This window comes from Dama dama, chromosome 1 (genome assembly GCF_033118175.1).
Source record: "Dama dama isolate Ldn47 chromosome 1, ASM3311817v1, whole genome shotgun sequence".
Classification (NCBI taxonomy): Eukaryota; Metazoa; Chordata; class Mammalia; order Artiodactyla; family Cervidae; genus Dama; species Dama dama.
In genome coordinates this window covers 32,259,659-32,282,645 of record NC_083681.1, presented here as the reverse complement: position 1 = coordinate 32,282,645, position 22,987 = coordinate 32,259,659, and the positions used below count along the sequence as shown (strand labels likewise).

General features: G+C 48.4%; 1 protein-coding gene across 1 annotated transcript in view; it reads right to left on the bottom strand.

Annotated features, from left to right (window-relative positions):
- Positions 1-1,912: 1,912 nt before the first annotated feature.
- The window catches only part of GRIK4 (glutamate ionotropic receptor kainate type subunit 4), a 227,549-nt gene continuing 206,474 nt past the window's right edge, over positions 1,913-22,987 (bottom strand). Inside the window, exons 13-16 of the mRNA XM_061130385.1 lie at positions 11,627-11,736; positions 7,529-7,702; positions 3,697-3,862; positions 1,913-2,170 (exon numbers count right to left, since the gene is read on the bottom strand). Of these exons, the coding sequence (XP_060986368.1) occupies positions 1,913-2,170; positions 3,697-3,862; positions 7,529-7,702; positions 11,627-11,736 (708 nt within the window). The remainder of the gene's footprint in view (positions 2,171-3,696; positions 3,863-7,528; positions 7,703-11,626; positions 11,737-22,987) is intronic.

Here is a 22,987-nt window from a genome sequence, read left to right as displayed (position 1 = left end):
TGGTTCCTGAGCAGTCTTGAAGAAGTCATCTGCTTTGATCAAGTAACAGAGGGAATGATGGAAAAGATGAGGAGGGTCTAATGTTCCCCCAAACAGGCTAAGTGTGATGAGATACCATGGTGAGACCAGATGATTAGGTTTAACCTTCAAAATAACCCTTTGAGTTAGGTATTAGAAACCTGGTTTTAAAATGAGATGGGCTTCCCTGGTGGCTCAGACGGTAAAGAATCCACCTGCAATGCAGGAGACCTGGGTTCAATCCCTAGATTGGGAAGATCCCATGGAGAAGAGAATGGCAACCCACTCATGTATTTTTGCTTGGAGAATTCCATAGACAGAGGAGCCTGGCAGGTTATAGTCCATGGGGTCGCAAAGAGTTGGACATGACTGAGCAACTTTCCCCTTAAAATGAAATAACTGAGACTCAAGACTTAAATCACTTGTCCAGGGTCCTGCAGTCAGGAAGCAGGGTGCATTTCCAGATATGCCTGCCTCAAAGCCATGCTCGTCATAAGACACTGGTATAAGTAATTTATAGAGTTCTGAGTTATGTAATGATCCAGAGAAAGGGTGTAACACTACTATATATAAAATAGATAACCAGCAAGGACCTACTGTATAGCACATGGAATGCTACTCAATATTTTTTAATAACCTATAAAGGGAGAGAGTCTGAAAAATATATATAAGTCTACTGAATCACTCTGCTATACACCTGAAACTAACACGCCACTGTAAATCAACTATACTTAAAAGAAAAGAGAGAGAAGAATTGTGCAAGATCATAACAAAGATGCATGTAGTGTATATCAATTTCCCCACATGATTTGATTTCCTCCATTCCTGCTTCTTTCCCTGCTGCCTCACACAGGACAACCTTGTCTGAAGTCAGCCCTGTGCCACATGACTTTCCATGGTGTTGGGGGAAGGGTATGTGTCTGAAGACACTTGGGAGACATTTCCAGACTTCCGCCACAACCATGGTGGGCAGTTAACATGCTCCCCCTCACCTTCTGGTGAAGGAGCCATCAGCAAGGGAAGGCCTAACGCAGGCATTGCCTTTAGAAGGCATAGCTGGGATACCTTTCTGGAAGCCAAGCTTCTCTAGCCTCATCAGAGCTACATCAGAGCACTCCTGCTCACTCTCAGCTATCTACGCTGACTCAGAGTAGACAGATCCATGAGAGCCACAGATGATTTGAAAGCCATCTCCTCCAATCACATCAGTCCCCTTTCATATTACACCTTTCACCATGGACACTAATAGCAAAATTAATTCACTTGAGTCCTACCATCTCCCTTCCACCACTAGAAGAGATGTCAGCCAGCAGAGAAATGGTCAAAGAGCAGGAAGCAGAAGGGGAGAGAACAGAAGGCCTAAAGAATCCACCAGAGGCATCCGAGTGCCCTTTAGTAATCATGCAATTAATAACTAACAAGGGCTTCCCTGGTAGCTTAGTGGCAAAGATTCTATCTGCCAATGCAGGAGACACAGGTTCTATCCCTGATCTGGGAAGATCCCACTTGTTGCAACTACTGGAGCCTGTGTGCCCTAGAGCTTCTGCTCCACAACAAGAGAAGCCACCGCAATGAGAAGCCCACGCACGGCAATTAGAGAGTAGCTCCTGCTCGCCGCAACTACAGCAAAGCCTGAGCAGCACTGAAGACCTAGCACAGACAAAAATAAATAAACAAAATTATATAAAATCTAGTCAATTAACCCTTCAGTAACTAAGGACTGAGAACTGATCCCTGATGACGTGAAGTATGAGGGTTTGCTTTTTTTAAAAAAACAAAAAAACCTTGAGAATGCCTGCGTCAAGTCACTGAGAAATTGGTTCTAGAAACAGGGGCTGCTGACGTGAAGGCTGCCTTCAGTGGTCTGAGCTGCCCTGAGCCTGCCTGGGTGGAGCTACCCGAAGAGGCTGATCCTCTCCTGCATACCGACTGGCATGCCAATCCCATAGCCCTTGGTGTCCAGCAGGCCCCCAATCTGAGTGAGGTTGCAGTTTCGCTGCCGATAGTACTCATTCATGGTGGACTCCAGAAGGAAGGCGTAGTTGGAATTCAACACCCTGGCGATCCCCTCCTCCGTGCTCTTCACGAACACACTCGGCTGCTTGGAATACATGTAATTCCACATGCGCTGGTAGGTCTGGTAGCGGGAATTCTGGGAAAAGAACACAAGGAAGCAGGTTGAAGGTAGTGAAAGGAGACAGTGGTCTGGAAAGGGAGAGCATCCAAGTGGTCCCCCAAATCCTGGTCCTTCCACTACTCAGTCCCCTCCTTGCATTCAGGAACCTGTTCCCTTTCATCTCTCACCTGCTGCTGCTCAATGGCAGGAGGAGAGGGTTGTGATTCTGATACCTTTAACAGAAAGACAGCCCCTGGAGAAGGGAATGGCAGCCCACTCCAGTATTCTTGCCTGAAGAATCCCATAGACAGAGGAGCCTGGCAGGCTACAGTCCATGGGGTTGCAAAGAGTCAGACACGACTGAGCGACTAAACATGCACGCACACACAGAAAGAGAAGGAACAGGATCTGAAGGTGCTGCAAACTCTGCCTACTGGTTTGATCATTGCATCCACCTCATGCACCCTCAAGAGGTCTTCCATTGCCAACCTCCACACGCTGACCAAAGTGAGAATGGGTATTCTGGCTGCATCCTCCACCGTCCTTCCTGGAGGTAGCAAGCTCAGGTTCATTCTGGACTTCTAAGAGACATCATCCAAAGGAAGAATGCCAGCCCTTTTATATCAACTCTGAACCAGTCCATCAATCACATATCCAATGTGATTCTTGGTACTGGCTTCTCAGGTACAAACAAGAAGGAGACAGAGATTTCTGGGGGACTATCCAAACCCTATGTCTGCATGATGCCTTCATGGTCCCTGTGCCAGCAGCTCTGAGACATGTACAGAAAACAGAAAACTGAAGGCCTTGGACTTTTTTCATGTGAAAATGAACTTCTTGGGTCATAGGCTGCTTAGACACTCACAGACTCCAGGGAAATCTGCTTCCCTAGAGATCCTGAAGCCAACACAAACTATTTATGTGTCTAGCCCAGCTCTGGTTGGCCAGCTAACATGCATTGTGGCAGGATCCGCTCCTGGGCCTTGCAAAGGAAACTCAGAGAAGCCAAAACGGTCCCCATCTGAGATCTATATAGTCTAGGATCAGTGAAACCAGTTCAGCTTAATCTAAAGTTCCTTACACTTCATTCATTAGTGTATTACTCCAATCTTGCTTTGTCTAAGTACTACTAATAAAAAGCCTACAAAAAAAAATTTTTTAGCCTACAAGAAAAATTTTAAAGTATGCATTAGCTTCATCCTATGCAGTAATATAAGTAAAAGTATAGGTTAGCTTCACCACATATTTTTTCTAATGCTTATTAAAATAAATATGAAACTACTGCAATTAAAAAAATTTTGATCACTAAAAGCATCTTAAGGAGCAGTAATCATTCATGATCAACACTCAGGGACAAGGCTGACATTAACCCAATGCTCTGGGGACCTGGTTCCAGGGATATTTTGGGGAGCAGGGGGGAAAATGAGCCCCATGAGGACCTCCAAACTAGGTGTTCAAAAGGGAGGATGAGATGAGGACAGATGTTTTTATCTCCAGCCGACAAACATCTCAACTTTATCCTGCCCAACTCCCGATGCTGGTGAGCAACCATATGGGTTTACTTGGAAGAAGGTCATGCTGGAGCCTCCATGAATCGTGCCATACTCAATGGCAGTCTGGTCAGCCAGGTCATCCACAGACTCAATGGGCACGTCCATGCGCTGCACAGTCAGGAAGGCTGCCAAGTTGGCCGTGTAGGATGAGATGATGATCAGCGTGAATGCCCACCTATGTAGGAAAAGACCAGGAAGTCATCATTGCCCGGGTGCCCCCAGGAGTCTTAGCCCCCATCCCTAGTCCTGCTGTGACATGGGCAAGGGCAGGTGGCCCTCTTCTTCTGAAAGAGCCCTCAACTTAGCTGCGGAGGAGAGAGGAGGCAGGGCGTATGATGTCAACAGAAATGAACAGTGCTCGGGAGGGTTGTCTCGGAGAAGACCATGGATCTCTTTCTCTTATTTCCTAAAGGAGGTGATTATTGGGTTGCTACTCAAAAGAAGTGTGTCCATGAACATGAAACAGCTTGGGAGATAGTGAGCAACGAGCTAGTGAAAGAGCTAAGGGTGTCAGCTCTGGGGGCTCCGTTCAGAGCTACAGCCGGGACACCTCCCCCACCCCCTGCCCCTCACGATGCAGCTGACCTTCAGAGGAGGATCTCCGTGTACTGAGCACCCACAGAGAGCCGCACCCTCCAGCTCCTGTACTCCCGACAACTCAGGGAGGTGAAATTCTTATTCTGACTTTACAGAGGAGGAAACCGAGGCTCGGAGAAGCAAAGTCACGTGGCCAAGTAACACATGGAGAAATTCGTATTCTAAAACCAGTTCTACAAATCGTCAGAGCAGGAGCTCTTCAAGACAAACTGATGACAAGCACCTTTGAGCCGCTGAGAAGTTGGAATTATAAAACACTCTTACAAAGGTCATGCTATTTCAAAATGGAAGGTTGTTGCATTGGGTAGATCGAACTCATTTAAAATTAGAATAGCTCTACAACTCAGGCAGCACACATGCTAAAGTCATTAAAACCAGTTTGTTCACTTAAGTAGGTTAAACAGGACTTCTACCATCTGGTCAGCAGTATGGATCGGCTTTCTAATCCATTTGTTTATAGGGGTTCAAAGATATATGTAAGCACAACTGAGGCTGGCGAATCGCCAAGTTCTGAATCAGTGGAGTCTGAATTAATGAGGCTTCAATTCATTACGAAGACATTGCCAATGAAGGCACAGTGTTTGCCACGGGCTGCGCCAGGGCAGCTTGCAGGTGGGTTTGCAAGAGCAGGAAGTCCCATTACCCCCTTGGCCTGTGCACTTTCTTCCAGGAGTGAAAGGACAGGTGCACCCATCAACTTGATGGGCACATCCACATGCCAGCCCACCAGATCCATGCCCCAGACCACTAGTAAGAGATCTGGTTTTAGTTCTGGCTTTGTCTAATTCCACCTGTGAGACCTTGGGGGAAAGCTACACAACTCCTCTGAGGTCGTTTGCTTGTCTAATAAATGGGGGATAACAATGCCTGCTTTGTGTTTCCCGGGAGGCACAGTGGTAAAGAATCCACCTGCCAGTGCAGGAGATGCAAGATACTCAGGTTTGATCCCTGGGTCAGGAAGATCCCCTGGAGGAGGAAATGGCAACCCATTCCAGTATTCTTGCCTGGAGAATCCCATGGACAGAGGAGACTGGCAGGCCACGGTCCATGGGGTTGCAAAGAGTTGGACATGACTTAGCGACTAAACACCCTAATAATGCCTGGCTTATCTGTCTTGGATCAGATCAGACAACATGTCATTAGTGACTAACTATCTGTAAAGGATGAGACGAGCGTGAGATACAGAGACGAGTAGGGACTGTCCCATTTCATCACAAATGGGATGAAAATCATTTGTCTACCTTCCCTACTGGTGACCTGTAAGGGCCAAGAGTCCCTCCATCCTCAAATTGGCTTTCCTGCTCCTGCCAGAGTTCTTATACCCTCTTGGAAGTTGTTTCTCATGAGCCTCCCCCAGAGGAGGCTGGGGGTGGTGGTGAGTGGTTCCCAGGTGGAGGTGAGCATTTGGAAGTTGCTCTGACCCACTGTTGTGGGTTAATGAGCCCTGGGTATGGACATGACCTCAGAGCTGGCTGGGGGGTTCCCTCAACCACACAGCTACACTCTGGCATCTGTTCTGCCCTGGACAGCCATGTGGCTGTTTATGCCACCAGTCACAGGGGACAGTTCCGAGAGCCTAAGTAGCTCAGTGCAAGCCCCTCGCCTCTGCTGAGAAAGCAAATTACACCCAAGCTCCCTTCAGAGGGGCCAACAGAGCCTTGCTCCTGTGCCAAACGGGCATTTTATTGTGAAGTTGGCATTCTTGTTAGAGACATGGCATTTTCTGTCACTTGCTCTGGATGAGGACGCCATGGTAGGCCACGAAGGCCGGGTCCTCTGACCTCCCACTCTCCAGGAAGCCGACAAACTGAGGCTGTGATTTCATAACCAAGAGTTCCAAGAGGCAGAGGGGCGCACCAACACCCCTAGGTCAGGCTGGGGAGGGCCGAGCCTCCCTCCCACACACGCTCTGGAGCAGGGTAACCGAGCCACCTGGGGCCAGCTATTTAAAGCCCTCTGAGCCAGTGGGCTGAGTCGACAGCCTGCAGGACAGGTGGTCCCCTCGGCACCAGGGCAGATGTCCCCTAGGGGAGGGAATTGCTGGAGGCACGAGCTGACAGGTTAAGGGAGCAGGCAACGGAGCCCCACTTGGAGGCACATGGTAACATGCCCCTTTGGAAGGAAAAGTCCAGGTAGGAAGGGATCAAAATCTGTAGCTGACGTCTCATCTCCGGGTTTCTGCCCAGATTTCCTGGATTTTTCAGAGAGTTCTGCGACTGTGCCTGCCAAGGTCTCCTTTCTGCCATGGAACGTGAGGCCTGGCTCCCCATGGTGATTAGCTCAGTGACTCCTGGGCTCGATGTGATAATGGGTGAGCATCCTGCCCCAGTCATTTACATCCTACTGTATTTGTCACTTATCAGTCCCAGCTGTGTTTCCACCTGCTAGGATCAGCCCCAGTCCAGTGACTCCCAGGTAACTGTCCAGATGCTCCACCATCCCCAGCATCCTCATCCCTTCCCCTTTCCTCTGGCTTACACAGGCTGAGAAGGAGGGGAGAGAATGAAGGCTGTAAGTCCTAAAAGCTGTGACACCAAGCCTGATGGTGGGTTTTTAAGTGAGGATGGAGAACTTGCCTCTCAAGGCTACATTGATATTTCATTTCCCCCCAAAATGAATGGTCTAATAGCAATGATCAGTTCAAACATTTATGTGGCACTTCCAAATTTTCAGGGAACTTTCCCACACTTTGAATCATTTCACCCTCTTCCTTTTGCCCTGCCTGATCCAAGAGGAGAAGGAGCTGGCCAACCGCCCTGTGGACCCTGCTGTCAACTTAGATCCTGAGGTCCCGTCCAACTCGGAGCCACAAAGAGCTTGCATTTTTCTACACCTGCTGAGGTGGACACATCTGGCAGGCCCAGAGGCAGGAGCAGAGGGACAGAGCTCCAGAAAGCTGCTGGAGGGGGAGTGATGTGACTTGGGGTTGGTGGGGGGAGGGCAGGGACTTCCTGCTACACACTGTGCACATTTGCACAAATTTGCACATGACTTCTCAGGCCCTGCCTCTCAAATGCCAGTCATTCTCAGGTCAGGAAGTTGTAACTGCCTTGCCGTGGGCTTTCAAGGCGTTTTCTTACCGGGTCTCCTTTTGTGCCTTGGCTAAACTGCACCCCCCCACTGCCCCTCCCCCAACCCCACCCCACCAGCCCTCTGAGCTGGCAGAGGCTGTCCGAGGGCGGAGCTGAGGTTCCTGCCGGCAGGAAGCCAGATCAGGGCTCATCTGAGGACCCCAGGATCTTACCAGACGCCACTGACGCAGCGGGTGGATAAGGCGCGCGGGGCGATGGTGGAGCCCTGCTGCATGAAGCCCCCGACTGGAAACCAGAGGCTGTTGCCCAGGGAGTACTGATTCACAAGGAGACTGCACCGGCCCTGGGCACACGGGTGGGGGCTGTACCACTCGTAGGGGGTCAGCCTGTGGGAGAAAGGAGCACACATCAGCGCCGTGGAGCGTGGGCACGAAGAAGGGGTGCTGGGGGCGTGGGGCTGCTCTTTTTCCTGGCCTGACCCCTGGACCTTGGTAGCTGCCTGTGGCCTTGGGCAAGCCAGCTCCCTTCTGTTGGACTATGTTGGCAGTTTCGGAACTTTCTTTAATCAAAGAAACATCTTAATTTTTTCAAAATAAGTCACAGGGGTAGATGGCTGGGAATTGCTTGTCCTGTCTTTTTTTGGTCCCCCGAAGTGACCACAGAGAGAACCCTAGGGCCCCACAGAGCCATGGGATTGAAAACTCCCAACCCAGAGCGGAAATTCTCAAAATGTAACTGACATCATCATCACCAAGAAGGCTTGTGAAAATACGGATTGCTGGGCCCCAGCCCTGAAGTGTCTGATTCGCTAAGTCTGGGTGAGGCCTACGAATCTGAAGGTTCCAGGGGGAAGGGGATGCCACTGGTCCAGGGAGCACACTTCGCAAACCACTGGCCCCAGTGGTTCCCTCCAGCCCTGGTTCTCAACACTGTCTGTGTTTCAGACTCACCTGGGAGCTTTTTAAAAAATGCCAACACCTGGATTGCATGCCCAGAGGTTCTGACTTTATTTGTCCAGGTACGGGCTGGGCCTCAGCATGTTTCAGGGCTCCCTGGATGAGTGTGATGGGCACATGGGGTTGACAAGGCACACAGGCTCCCTCGATGGTCCCTCGCAGCCTCACGCTGGCCTCTCTCCCAGCAGTACCTCTGATGTCTCTGATGCCCTATCTTCCTGCCCACCAGACACACGCCCTCCCTCCTCTGCTGCAGACTGCCTCCCACACAAAGCCTTCCAGCTCCGATGTGAGAGATGCATCTGGATGTATGACAAGAAGGGCAGGACTGCGTGTTCACGCGATGTCATCATCTCCCCTGGCCTTCCTGTCCCTTCAGCCTAGTCTGCACGTGCGGTGCTGCAGGGCTGGTTCACATTTCCTTCGCTGCTGCTTGTTCCTGACTACAAGGCCAGTGTGCCGTCTCTGGCCCCTGCCCCCACGCGTCCTCCTTCCTTCCAGGGGTAGTGGGGTGGGATCATACTCGTGGGGCTTCACCCCAGTGGTTCCCAAGCCTACGGGTGGTTAGATGTGAGCTTCAGAACTACAGATTCCTGGGGCCTCATCCCTAGAGATTCTGAGATGATCTGACTTAGACATTCGAGTTTTTTTAAAGCTCCCTCTATGACTCTGGTATCAGCTGGCTTGGGAACGGCTGCTATAGAGCAGTGGTTTTCAAACATCTTTTCCCCTCTAAAATCTTACCCAGAAGTACAATATATGAGAGAGAAAAGTGGAGCTGGTCTGAATGAAGACGAGCTGAGGCTGCAGAGCTCTGTACACCTAGCCTCTTCACCGCCCCTCCACATGTCCGTGCCTACCAGAAGCCTCCACGTCCCGGGGAACCCAGTTTGAAAGCCATTGCCTTGGGCCAGATTACCCTACCCTCAGATATTACTTATATAGGATATTATATGTATTTTGCTGTTGTTGTTCAATTGCTAAGTCCACGTTGGACTGCACATGCCAGGCTCCTCTGTCCTTCACTGTCTCCTGGAGTTTGCTCAAATTCATGTCCATTGAATCAGTGACGCCATCCAACCAACTCATCCTCTGTTGTCCCCTTCTCCTCCAGCCTTCAATCTTGCCCAGAATCAGGGTCTTTTCCAATGAACTAGCTCTTCATATCAAGTGGCCTGTGTATCTCTGTGTGTGTGTGTGTGTGTGTGTGTGTGTATACACCTTGCATGATATATATGATGTATGATCAGACCTCTAGTATTTTCTGGTTAATTTTCTGGTTAATCTTTTTGTTAATTCTGGATCCTGGGGGGCAGTGTGTGTGTGTGAATGTGGATGGCAGGAGAGAGGGGCTGTTTAAGCCCCCAGGGCTGATTGAAAAGCTTCAGGCTGTGGCAGGCAGTGTGAAGCAGTCTTGTGTGTGTGTGTGTGTGTGTGTGTGTGTGTGTGTGTATGTATCTGATAGCCACACCCTAATACCACTTCCAGGCCCCCGAGGTCACCTGAGAACCATGACCTTCTCCACACAGGGGCTCAATCAAAGGGGACAAGAGTGAATTGCAGGGCAGCGGAGCCGAGACTCAGGCAGACAGCTTCCTGTGAGCAGCCGCAGACAGCCCAGCGAAGTGCAGAGGGGACGTGTCAGATGGCGTGCCAGCTCCCGCGCCTCGCCAGTCGACACCGACAACAGGTACATGACAGCGGCCATGGCTACAGGCCCAAGGAGGGTAGGGGCACCCAAGGGGCACGTGCAGCAGCCTGTGATGATGACCAGGTTGTAAGCAAGGACTTTCCCCCTCTGGCTGGATCTCAGGGGTCGTGGCTTTGATCTCCACTGGAAGAGGCGTGGACTGCGTGATGCCATGCCTCTTGGGCAGGCTGGGAACTGCCCCAGGGGTTCGTACTCCAAAGGTCCTTGGGGCTCCATTTTCATTTTTTAAAATTTATTTTTAATTGGGGAGAAATTGCTTTACAATGTCGTGTTGGTTCCTGGTGCGGGTGTGCGTGTTTGGTCATGTCTGACTCTTTGAGAGCCCACGGACACAGCCTACCAAGCTTCTCTGCCCATGGGATTTTCCAGGCAAGAATACTGGAGGTGGTAGTGATTTCCTTTTCCAGGGGATCTTCCTGATTCAGGGATCGAACCTGGGTCTCCTGCATTGCAAGCAGAGGATTCTTTACCATCTGAGCCACTAGGGAAGCCTGGTCTCCTCTGTACAATGATGCAAATCACCCATAATTATACACACATCACCTCCCTCCTGGGAGTTCCATCTTCTAGCTGGAAGGAGCACAGGCTCCCCTTGAGCAATCAATAGCTGTGCTTCTGTGGAAGACCCCACCCCATAGAGGTGGACTGTTCACTACAGAATAGGCCAGCGCTGCCCCTGTAGCCCCGAGGCAGAGGAGAGCGGAAGGCTGGACCAGAGCCACTGTCAGCCTCCTAGACTCTCACTCTGAGTGGGTCTTGGCTTCTCTGAGGTGATCAGTTGAGCTCTGAGCAGGAAGCAGGGATCTGCATGAGTGACCTGAATCATGGGAGCTGGCTCTGCCTCTGGATAGTAAGTGGGCTCTCCTGAAGCCCAACTTAGAGCCTCAGAGAGAAACGACCCCTCTGTGCATCCTCCTGGGATGCTCCTTGGCTTCTTCCTGGGCTCAGGGACACTCTCTCGTGTCTAGGGAGATGGGTTTCTTGTCCTCCCCAACCCCCGATCTGGACCATGTGTCTCAACTCAGCGCCGCTTGCCAATGCTGCTCTCCATCCTGCCCTGCTGCTGCCAGCCGCCCTGCACGGTCTCCATTCAACAGGGCAGCTGTGTTTTCACAGACAGGCCCAGGCTGGGGAAGCGCCAGGCCCTCTGCAGAGGAGGCCGTCTCCCTCGCCTGTGTCACCGAGGCTACCGGTTCCCCACTCCGGACTTGCAGGCTCTGTTTCCTGTCACTGAGCACTTTGTGGCAGGTCCTGGTGAGGACAGATGCCAGGGCAGCCAACGGCAGGGCAGGGCACTTAATCAGGGTAATCTTCCTACCACCTTCCTCCCCACCTCTCTCTCCCAAAGCAGGGGGCTGGAGACCAGGGAGCGAGAGGGGTAAGAGGTAAGGGGCACAAATTCGGACAAGCTCGCCAGTCTGTGTTGCGCGTATCAGAGGATGGGCACGTAGATGGATGCATGGGCAGTGCCCAGCTGACAGCCGGGCCGAGTGGCTCGGGGCCTGAGTCCGTCTCCCATTCCTCTGGTTTGGCACCAAGGGCTTCTCCACCCGCCCTCTCCTGCTCCCCACCCCGGCCCGTGCAGTTCCCAGAGGTGGACACGAGGTGGCGGTGTGAGGACAGCGACGGGGAGAAGCCAGTACCGAGCCACGAGGAAGAGGACGCAGCTGACGGCCAGATAGGCTAGAAGCATGAAGAGCCAGACGCCCGGAGAAAATGGGTCCAGGAAGGAGAAATAGCCGGGTCTGCGTCCCTGGAAATGGAGACAGAAACGAGATCCATGTATGCATTCAGTCAGCACAGCCCTTGGGCAGGGGAGGGCAGAGGGGTTGGTGAGCTGGGAATGGCTCCAGACTGGACTGCCTGGGGTTATGGGTGATTGGTTTAAACGACACAGGGGCTGAAGGCGTAGAGGGGTCTGCTCTGAAACCCATCTACACAGCCCTTATCTCAGTTGATGAAACTAAAGAATGGCCCAGGGCCTCATTACTTCCTAGGATGAAGGAGGCTCTGTGCTGGGCAACAGAACAGCCCTCAGTGATCCTTATATGTGTCCCCATGTCCTCCAGGGGGAGCGTAGATGGGCTCTGAAGCACCTTTGAGCGTTGATGTCTGAGGACATGTAGCCCCCTCTCTGCCACACACATCTTTCTTACGAGGATGCTAATTCAACAGGCATCCTTGGATTTTGGTTTGCAGGGTGATCTCACATACAGCGAGACCTTCTCATGTAAACCTCAAACCGGGTGCTGTGAAGCACCCAGATTCTTATTTTCGTTGTATTAGGAAAGAAATCAAAGCCCTAGGGCATTCAAGAGATGTGTCCACGGCTCATCAGTGGAAGAACTGGGACTCAAATGCATGCTTGCTGACACAAAGGCCAGGATGCATTGGAAAAACATGGCTGTCCCTAGGCCAGGCAGTCATGGGAGCCAAAGGATGGAGCCAGGAACCAGCCAGAAAGCTGGGGACCACACTCTGGCAGGGGGCATTTTCTGCAGGAAAGTGAGATGGAATGAGAAGGAAGGAATTTCAGAATCTGCTCCCCGTCTTTAGCAGTGTGGTCTCAGGAAGTGCACACCCCTCTCCAGGCTCCACTGGAGCTGATCTAGATCAAAGGTGATACCCTGGTGACCTGCAGCCCACAGACCACTTGTTTGTTAACTTGTAGTGCTTACTCATTTTGATAAGCTGTCAACGTTAAGTGACTAGGACGTTTCACAGAAAAATCCAGATTTCTGGCTTAAAAAATGGATGATCTGGCCACGTTGGGCCTAATTCTCAACCAGCTGGAGCTGAATGGTGGCCGTTCACTCAAGACAGGGTCCCTCTCTGCAGCTCCCACTGCTGCCCTGGTCTTGAACCAGGCTTGCTTCTTCCACTTACTATGAAACCACTGGAACAAATGTTCCCTAAAGACCATTCTAAATTGAAAATGATATGATTTTATGATTCCAGGAATCTAGGAGGTCCATGGATAGAGTAGAAAACCAGTATTAACCTCAGGGGTGCGATGAACAGGTAAACTTTCAAGTTCAAGGACATATCAGTCATGGCACAACCTGCTGTCAATATCAAGATATGTCATTTTGCACTGGGGTTCCCAGAGACAACACGGGGAGCTATCTATGCCAATACTGAGCTAATCTCAGTCAGCTTTCTGGGCTTTTGTTATCCAAGGACATGAGATCCATCCAGACCATGAGATCATGCTGAGAAACTGCAGGTAACAACAGCTGCTCCCAAGGCAGCATCTAAGGAGCAGGGGAGACAATGCTGCAAGGCCCCGTTGTATTTGCACAAACCCCAATCATGGGTAATTTTCAACTGCTCTTCTGGTGAGTTCTCCATCCCTTCCCAGTGAGCCAATAGACAAATTCCCAAAGCACTTGGGAGTATAATTTTACTCTCCCACTGAGGACACAGTCCAGAGGGTACAGAGTGAAGAAGTCAAAGCTTACCCTCTGCTAGTGGGGCACTGGTTCCTGGATCTTGAAGTCCTTCTTCAGTGTGACAGTGACCCCTGGGGTTGTCTGTCTGAAATTGGATTTTTCTCCCAATGTAGCTTAGACCAGGGGACTGCCCTCTGATACCAACTGCAATTTCTTTGCCTCATGTGTGTTCATGTTGAGCTGCAGGGAACACTCAGGTGACTGGGAAAATAAAACAGCTTGAGGGACAAAGCCCAGTGACCAGGGGAACAAGAGAGAAATAGGGAGAAGACCATTTGAGTATGTATGGTCCTATCACTATGTAAATTGTCTAACAGGAATAAGGACTCAATACAGCAGAATTGGAGTCCTCCATTAGTCATTCCCGTGTCCATCACGGGACTAACCATGCCTTCATTATCATCCTAAGAGCCAGTGCAGTTGCAGGAAGATACAGACTGAGTCCAGAGGGGATGAAGATGCTCATTATGTCTACACACCTGCTGCAGACAATCACTAACTTGGGCCATTCCTGGGGTCCTTCTATCCCCTGGAACTTCTCTGGGCAAACGTACATGAATTCTACACCTGTCACTCATGACTACTTCACTCTGTGTCTCCCAACTAAGAGATATCTAGGAGAAAAAAATTCTTTCATTGTTGCTCTCTGAATCTGAAACCCCATTAGATGCTCAATGTCAGAAATCTATACCTGATTATATCACAACGAATGAAATTGAGGAAAATGACAGCACTATTTAAAGGTGCCATATTTGCTTATGGGTGATAAGAAATGATGCACAGCCATGGGAAAAATTCCTGGAGACTTAAGTTATAAAACACAGAGCATCACACAAACAAGGATCAAGACATAAACAGAGCTCCCCTGGAAACATATCAGTCACGTTGGCAAGGCAACATCTGATTCCACGTGTGATTGACTGACGCCAACCAGAAAAGCAAGGAATGGGCAGTAATTTGAGATGTGGGTCTGGGCTTGCACAGACTAGGCTTGGACTGAGCCCAAGCTGTTTTTATGATGCCAAAGAGAAGTATGTTCCTTGCAAGGCTCTGAACGCCTCCCGTTTTTTTCTATGTGGATTCTTTCAATTGCTTCCTTCCCAACAGACATCTGAGTTACTGGTGCTGGGGGGTAGATCAGGTGTCACATGCCACTGACATTTCTTTCTAATAACAGGTTTTCCTTAACCCAATGGATATATGGATATATGATGGTGATGCTTTTCTTCAGAAGAACTCAAAATGCTTCACTATGTTCTTTGGATTTCAGTACTCAGTACTCCACATTGACAGATGGAGGAAATGGGACCCAGGGAGGTTAAGTGCCGTGCTCACATCACTGGTGATGGTTTCAATTTCTCTGGTGCTCGTTTGTCAAGCTGTGCCATAGGGATACCGTGTTCTCCTTCTTTCAAACGGCAGCTGTACCGCATCTTCCTCTCTGTTTTATCTTTACAATTTGCTTCAATAAACTCCCTAATTAATCCCACGCCTTCTCCCCAATGCCAACAGAATCCCAGCCTACTCGATTGCACCCCCTTAAAGTACTCTAAACATTATTTATTTATACTCATCATCATTTAAGACTCTTGAGAGTACCGTGGTCAGTAAGGAGATCAACCCAGTCAATCCTAAAGGAAATCAACCCTGAATATTCATTGGAAGGACTGATGCTGAAGCCGAAACTCCAGTACTTTGGCCAGCTGATGCGAAGAACTGACTCATTGGAAAAGACCCTGATGTTGGGAAAGATTGAAGGCAGGAGAACGGGGCAACAGAGGATGAGATGGTTGGATGGCATCACCAATTCAATGGACATGAGTTTGAGCAAGCTCTGGGAGTTGGTGATGGACAGGGAAGCTTGGTGTGCTGCAGTCCATGGGGTAGAAAAGAATCGGACATGACTGAGTGAGTGAACAACAATGAACCATCCTTTAGGGGGGCTCTCTTATTGATTTATACATGTCTCTGTTGACTACACTTTGGGCCTGCTCCTTCCAGTGAAGACAACCACTTTGAAGGTAGATAATTGGTGATACAGAGTCTATGACCCAAATGTCTAGGACAGGCCAAGTCCTGTAAATGGGGCTACAAATTAGATGGCACCAAAATGGGAACTGGTTCCTTGACTTTTGTATTGTGTTTCAGACTGACCACATCAGAGCCAGCATCATGGATGCCGTCAGATGGTGAGCGAGACGGGGCTGGTCACCAAATGACTACGATCCCTGAGTGGCAAGGCCCTTTGAATGTCAGCAGTAGAGCTGTTCACAGAGTTACAGAGTGGAACTAATCTCCTCTTGCCTGGTGAAAATTCCTCTTATCCTTAAAAAAATCCATAAACTCACTGACACTTCATTCCACATTTACTGGAAGGAATGACATTATAGTAAGAAAGTAATTGCTTGCCCAGAGTCTGGAGCCAAAAGCATAAGGACATCAGGGCCAGGTAGTGCAGGACAGGTAATGAATTAACACGCAGACTCTGGAGTCAGCCTGCCCAGGACTGAATCCTGGCTGTACCATATACAATAATGGGACCCTGGGCAAGTTACGTAAGCTCTCTAGGTCTCCATGTCTTCTTCTGTAACATGGAGTAATCATAAAACCTCCCTCATGCATTGTTTTAACACATGGTAAGTGCTATACAAGTGTTGGCTCCCCCTCTGTCTAATGGGCTTCCCTGGTGGCTCAGAGGTAAAGAATCCACCTGCCAATGCAGGAGATGCAGGGTCGATCCCTGCGTGGGAAAGATCCCCTGGAGGAGGGCATGGCAACCCCCTCCAGTACTCTAGACTGGGAAATCCCATGGACAGAGGAGCCTGGCGGGCTACAGTCCACGGGGTCGCAAAGAATCGGACATGACTTTGCCACTGAACAACAACTGTCTGATGGTAGCCATGTGTGAGAGAGGTGGGGGAGGTGGTGTGTGACCAAAGAGAGAACTTCCTTTTACAGTCCTCCCTCATGGACAAGAAATCCAATTTTCTGCCCTGTAGTAGCACATGCTAAAGATGCTTGGAGGGAGAATTCCATCTTGCCACATTCCCTTTCTGTAACTCCTAGAGTTTTTGTGGGTTATAATACATGAATGGTTTTAGAAAAGGCAGAGGAACCAGAGATCAAATTGCCAACATCTGCTGGATCATTGAAAAAGCAAGAGAGTTCCAGAAAAACATCTATTTCTGCTTTATTGACTATGCCAAAGCCTTTGACTGTGTGGATCACAATAAACTGTGGAAAATTCTGAAAGAGATGGCCATACCAGACCACCTGACCTGCCTCCTGAGAAACCTGTATGCAGGTCAGGAAGCAACAGTTAGAACTGGACATGGAACAAGAGACTGGTTCCAAATAGGAAAAGGAGTACGTCAAGGCTATATATTGTCACTCTGCTTATTTAACTTATATGCAGAGTACATCTTGAGAAATGCTGGGCTGGAGGAAGCACAAGCTGGAATCAAGATTGCCGGGAGAAATATCAATAACCTCAGATATGCAGATGATAGCACCCTTATGGCAGAAAGTGAAGAAGAACTAAAGAGCCTCTTGATGAAAGTGAAAGAGGAGAGTGAAAAAGTTGGCTTAAAGCTCAACATTCAGAAAACTAAGATCATGGCATCTGGTCCCATCACTTCATGGCAAATAGATGGGGAAACAGTGGGAACAGTGGCTGACTTTATTTTTCTGGGCTCCAAAATCAGTGCAGATGGTGACTGCAGCAATGAAATTAAAAGGCACTTACTCCTTGGAAAGAAAGTTATGACCAACCTAGATAGCATATTAAAAAGCAGAGACATTACTTTGCCAACAAAGGTCCGTCTGGTCAAGGCTGTGGTTTTTCCAGTGGTCATGTATGGATGTGAGAGTTGGACTATAAAGAAAGCTGAGCACCAAAGAATTGATGCTTTTGAACTGTGGTGTTGCAGAAGACTCTTGAGAGTCCCCTGGACTGCAAAGATCCAACCAGTCCATCCTAAAGGAGATCAGTCCTGGGTGTTCATTGGAAGGACTGATGCTGAAGCTGAAACTCCAATACTTTGGCCACCTGATGTGAAGAGCTGACTCATTGGAAAAGACCTTGATGCTGGGAAGGATTGAGGGCAGGAGGAGAAGGGGACGACAGAGGATGAGATGGTTGGATGGCATCACTGACTCAATGGACATGGGTTTGGGTGGACTCTGGGAGTTGGCGATGGACAGGGAGGCCTGGCGTGCTGCAACTCACGAGGTCGCAAAGAGTCAGACACCACTAAGCGACTGAACTAAACTGAACTGATACATGAATCATGAGGGTTTCCCCAGGGCTCCCCCGGGAAGTGATTAGGGTAATATCAGGCTCTCTTCTGGAAGGCTGGCTCTTAGAAGGTGGTAATTGCAAGCTTTGGAACTCAGTTCCACCTCAGCCTTCCCAGAGAAGTCAAGACAGAGTGGCTCAGATTTGCAGCGGGCTCTTCTGTATTTGTGTGAGGGCTGGGCACCCTCATCACCATTTCCTGACATACAGACTTGTGACATCAATGCTCTTCCTTCTCTTCCTCCAGCAGAACTCTTCCCTCTCCAGCAGAACCAATGACAAAGGCTCATCCTGTCCTCCATGTGGTCTTGCCAGTCTGTAGAACTAAATGGCCATTCATACAGAGGTTTCTTTCCACTACCAATTGTTATCAGTGGTCAATAAAACACTCATTAGGGCTGAAGAAACAGGTAAGACAGATGCAGTCTCCATGAATCCTTCTGGAAGAAGAAGGAGGTGATTCTTGGTCCACCCCAGGAACCCATGGATAACTCCCTCAGTGTGTCTGCAGTGGATTGTCTTGATATTTTGGTTTAGCATGCACTTCCCACCTCTGACTCCAAGAGGAAAAAAGAAGTAAGCAATTAATTCCTCTTCACTTAAAACACCCAGATGGGGTTGTTGCCTTTATAATCCAGATGCTGGTGTATCTATTTTCACTTTGCTGATTGGGAATCTGGCACAAGAAGACCTAAGTTCTAAACCTGGTCCTGACCTTGACTTTCTGAGTGATCTTAGGTGAACCATTCTGCTTCTCTGGGTGCTGTTTTCTTCTTCCAGAAAGTGTAACACCACAGTCAGCATGAAGTGGGGATGTGAGAATTACTATAGTAACATTGATAAAATCCTTGAGCTTCTTGAGAGTGGAGCACTCTATAAATAACTAATATTAACATGATTATACATCCAGAGAATCATACTTCCATTATATGGGCTATCAGGTTACTTAGTTTTAAGGAATAGAACTTTATTCATTTTCTATTTTCTTATAACAGAGTATTAAGCAGTATTAGAAATGATTCATTGGTTTACTAAATATTATTCTCCATTTTCCTAGACAGTCTTTCTGAGATGAAACAGACCTTCTTGAAAAAAGACTAATACATCCAGAAAAAAATGCCAGGTGTTAATTTAATGTTGACATTTTCTTCTTGCTCATTTTTAAATTTAATCACTGCTTTTTTTTTTTTTTTTACTTTTCTTTAGAGAGACAATTCTTGTCAAGGGTTAAGAAGAGAAAAAGAACAAAGCATCAAACTTTCACATTTGTCATTCAAAGATGGAGCAGGACATGACAGGGGAAAATAATTAACTCATATTTTCTAAAAACGTACTTATTTATTTACCTGTTTTTGATGGCCCTGGTTGTGGCACACGGGCACTTGGTTGTTGCATGTGGGCTTTCTTTAGTTGTGGCGAGTTGGGGCTACTCTCCAGCTGTGGCCTGCAGGCTCAGTAGTTGCAGCTCATGGGCTTAGTTGCCCTGAGCTATATGGGGTCTTAGTTTCCAGACCAGGGATCGAACCTGTGTCTCCTGCATGGGCAGGTGGATTCTTAACTACTGGACCACCAGGGAAATCTAACTGACTCAAATTTTCAAGGGAGCCTTAGATGCTCTGGCTGGTTCAGGACACTATATGGGATCATAGATAGTATCATCAGATTAGAAAGGATCTTGAAAGATCACCTAACACATGTCCTTGACACAAGGAAACATACCTACTATACCATAAAGATAGACTGAAAATCTGGGTTCTGTGCCACTCCCATCACTGCACCCTCTTTCTTCTTTCCCCTGCACCACTGGCCATCACTGACCTCAGAATCCTTCTGTGTGAAACGAGAATTCTACTGTCTGCCTCAGGGGGGTTGCTGTAGTAAACCAGAGATTGTTATGTGAAAGTGCTTCATGAATAACGAGGCGTCAGACGATGTTAGTCAACATGCAAATATCCTGGACATGCACTCAACCTCCTTGAATATATCGATGCTGAATTTTTAAAACTTGATTATCCATCTGGGGCCTCTATGTGCCAAATGTCAAACCCCAGGTTGGCTTCTGGCATGCTCTGGTGAGGCCTCGCTCCAACAGTCAGTGTGTGCTTGAGGCATACAAACTTACTCTAATATTAATCTGAGCAAAAACCTCATTAGGCAAATTGCTGCTGTAGAAAAATAAGAGAGAGAAAACTACATGACACACTCTAATATCAAATATGAATGTTTTGATTTTCTGTGCTCTTCTCCCTTCCATTCACAGATATTTGGGAGCTTATAGTATGCATCAATTCTATAAAACTCTGGACTACAAAATGCACAATTCTATGAATCCCCCTGGACTGCAAAATGCCCTTGGGGTTATACTGCTATGCTACATACTGAACTTCTCAATAAGAAATGAGCTAATATGCCAAGGAAATGAAGAGAGTCCTGAACTTCTGATGTCCCCAGTCATTGGACTCCCACCTGTGGAGTAGCAGGGGACACTCCAGATTCTAAAGGCTGGGCCCTCTATGTATGGCCTGGAAGCTCATCTGGCCTGGGTCAGGGGTTCTGAGGCCTTCTCAGGAGGGTGATTTGCTGTCTGTGGGATGCACAGGCATCAGGGCGGGAGGGAGTAAGGGGTTCAGGTGGCAGCTATGACAGGCCTGACCCGTTGATGGATCTGAGCTGCCCCAACATCTGCTTTCACCTGCTTTTTGTTCTCAAGACCAACAGGGTAAGGGCCAGAAAGAAAAAGAAGAAATCAATTCAGGTCACTCATCCTGCTGCCTAGAATACTGGACCTCCCAACAGAAGCGAGGTTCCTGGGAGTCAGTGATGCTTGGCCGTGAGCCACAAAGGGAAGTAGTGCTCATTGCTCACAGAATTCCAAGATCCCTCACACTTCTCCCCCCTTTCCTTTCTTCCTTCCATACTTTTCAAGTAAATGCTGCATGTTTAGGGTGATGACATTTTCCATACCAAAAATCATCCCATAAAAATGTATAGTCTAATACCATATGATATTGGGGCTTCCCAGGTGGCTCAGTAAAGAATCTGCCTGCCAATGCAGGAGGTACGGGTTTGATGATCCCTGCTCCAGAAAGATTCCACGCGCCTCGGGGCAAATAAGCCCCATGCAACACAATTACTGAGCCTGTGTGCTGCCACTACTGAAGCCTGAGGGCCCCAGAGCCTGTATTCCACAAGAGAAGCCACTGCAACAGGAAGCCTGCACACCGCAACTAGAGAGCAGCCCCCACTTACTGCAACTAGAGAAAGCCTGTGAGCAGCGACAAAGACCCAGCACAGCCAAAAATAAAAGTAAATAAAGTACTTTTTAAAAGCCTAAAAAATAAAAAGAAAAGAAACACCCGCCTTCAAGGAGGATACAGCCCATGGGAATGCAGCAGTTGATGTTATACATGAGGAGAGTTTGAACCAAGGCAGAGTGAACAAGAATAGACAGTAAATATGAAGATTGTTTAGGATGTGAGTGGACCAAATGGACATTCGAGGAAAGACAAGTGCAGGGCGGCTCAGGTGGCTGGATGGAGATGTTGTGACCTGAGATGGGGCAGAGGGGAGGAGGGAGGAATATACCAAATGCAGTTTGGTTGTGTCACTGTTTTTGAGGTGCCTGTGAGATATCCACGTGGAGATGTCTTGTGTGTGCTCAGTTGCTCAGTCAGGTCTGACTCTTTGTGACTCTGTGGACTATAGCCTGTCAGGCTCCTCTGTGCATGGCATCATTCTAGCAACGATACTGGAGTGTTGTCATTGCCTCCTCCAGGGATCTTCCTGACTCAGGGATCGAACCTGCGTCTCCCATGGCTCCCACATTGGCAGGCGGATTCTTTACCACTGAGCCACCTGGGAAGTCTGGAGATGACTTAGTAATGTATTTAAAAGATGCTTCCGGAATTCAGGAGAGCAGTCAGGGTTAGATTTATAGATTTGGGAGCAGGTGAGATTATCCAGGCAGAGAATTGGGAGAGTGAGAAGAAGAAAGGACCACAGACATTTAAGTGGCAAACAGAGAGAGAAGAACCAACAGAAATGGTAAAGAAGGCGATCATCAGAGAGGCGGGAAGCACAGCAGGAGAAAACGGTGATGTGGATGCTAGGAACAGAGAGGGGGTTTTAATAAGCAGGAGAGATTGACAATAACAAATGCCAAAGCCAGCCTCTGAGTGGCAGGGAGTAGAGGTCAAAGAGCAAAACAGTCTTCTGATTCTGATCCTGGATATGCCTGGCAGAAATAGATTATACCCCAAGGTTGAGAGGAAAGAAAATATCCCACAATCAACTCGTGATGATCCATGTTTGAGAAAGAACCTAGATAATCTGAGATTGCTGGAAGGGCACAAATTACTTCTGAATATCTTTAGACTTGAGATATACCTGCCACCACCTCTTATTTTGAAAGGTTCTGAAGAATTTCTAACTAGGCATTTATACCTTGTGCTAATTATTTTCACTTTTGCACACAGGTTTGATTTTCACCAGATGCTCACTTTTTTGGAAACTATCACTCACGACTCAGGTGACCTTGGATATAGAGCTAAGAGACTGGGTCATTATCGATTATAAATTACATTAAATGAATCATATTTTTGCTCACAGAGAACTATCAGTTAGAGAAAATTTACAAAATAATAAACACCCAGTATTCAACTTTAATTTCATCAGCTTAACACTGATTGTGTCAGAGAGAGCTTCTCTATGTATAATAATTTTAGACTGTAGCGCTCATGGTGAACTCTGCTGGGCTCCCCTTTGGTATTAGCTGTTTCTGACAACCTCTTTTGTTTCAGACTCTGCACAGTTCATCTCAGACTTGTTCTAACCAGGTCTCCCCCAGTTTGGTCGATTCAGCATTGTCCTCTCCCCAGCTCACTTTTTGATGCTTTCTAAGCATTCAGCTGCACACATGGAATGCAAGTAAATATTTGTTGAATAAATGCATAAACCGTCAGTTCTGCTTAGTGTGAGCTGTTCACGCCAGCACTCAATTTTTACTCAGCTTGGCCCCCTGTTAGAAATTAGATCTGAGCAGCTGTGCGATACACTAGTGCCTCAGTAAAGAGGCAGGGAGAGGGGAGGAACGTTGGTCAGACAGGGGAACTGCGTGGCTTAGGCTCTCCTGAGAGACAGAGAGAACCAGGAGGATGTGTGTGTGTGTATGCGTGTGTGCGCGCTCAGTTATGTCTGACTCTGTGACCCTGTGGACTGTAGCCCACCAGGCTCCTCTTTGTCCATGGGGTTTCCCA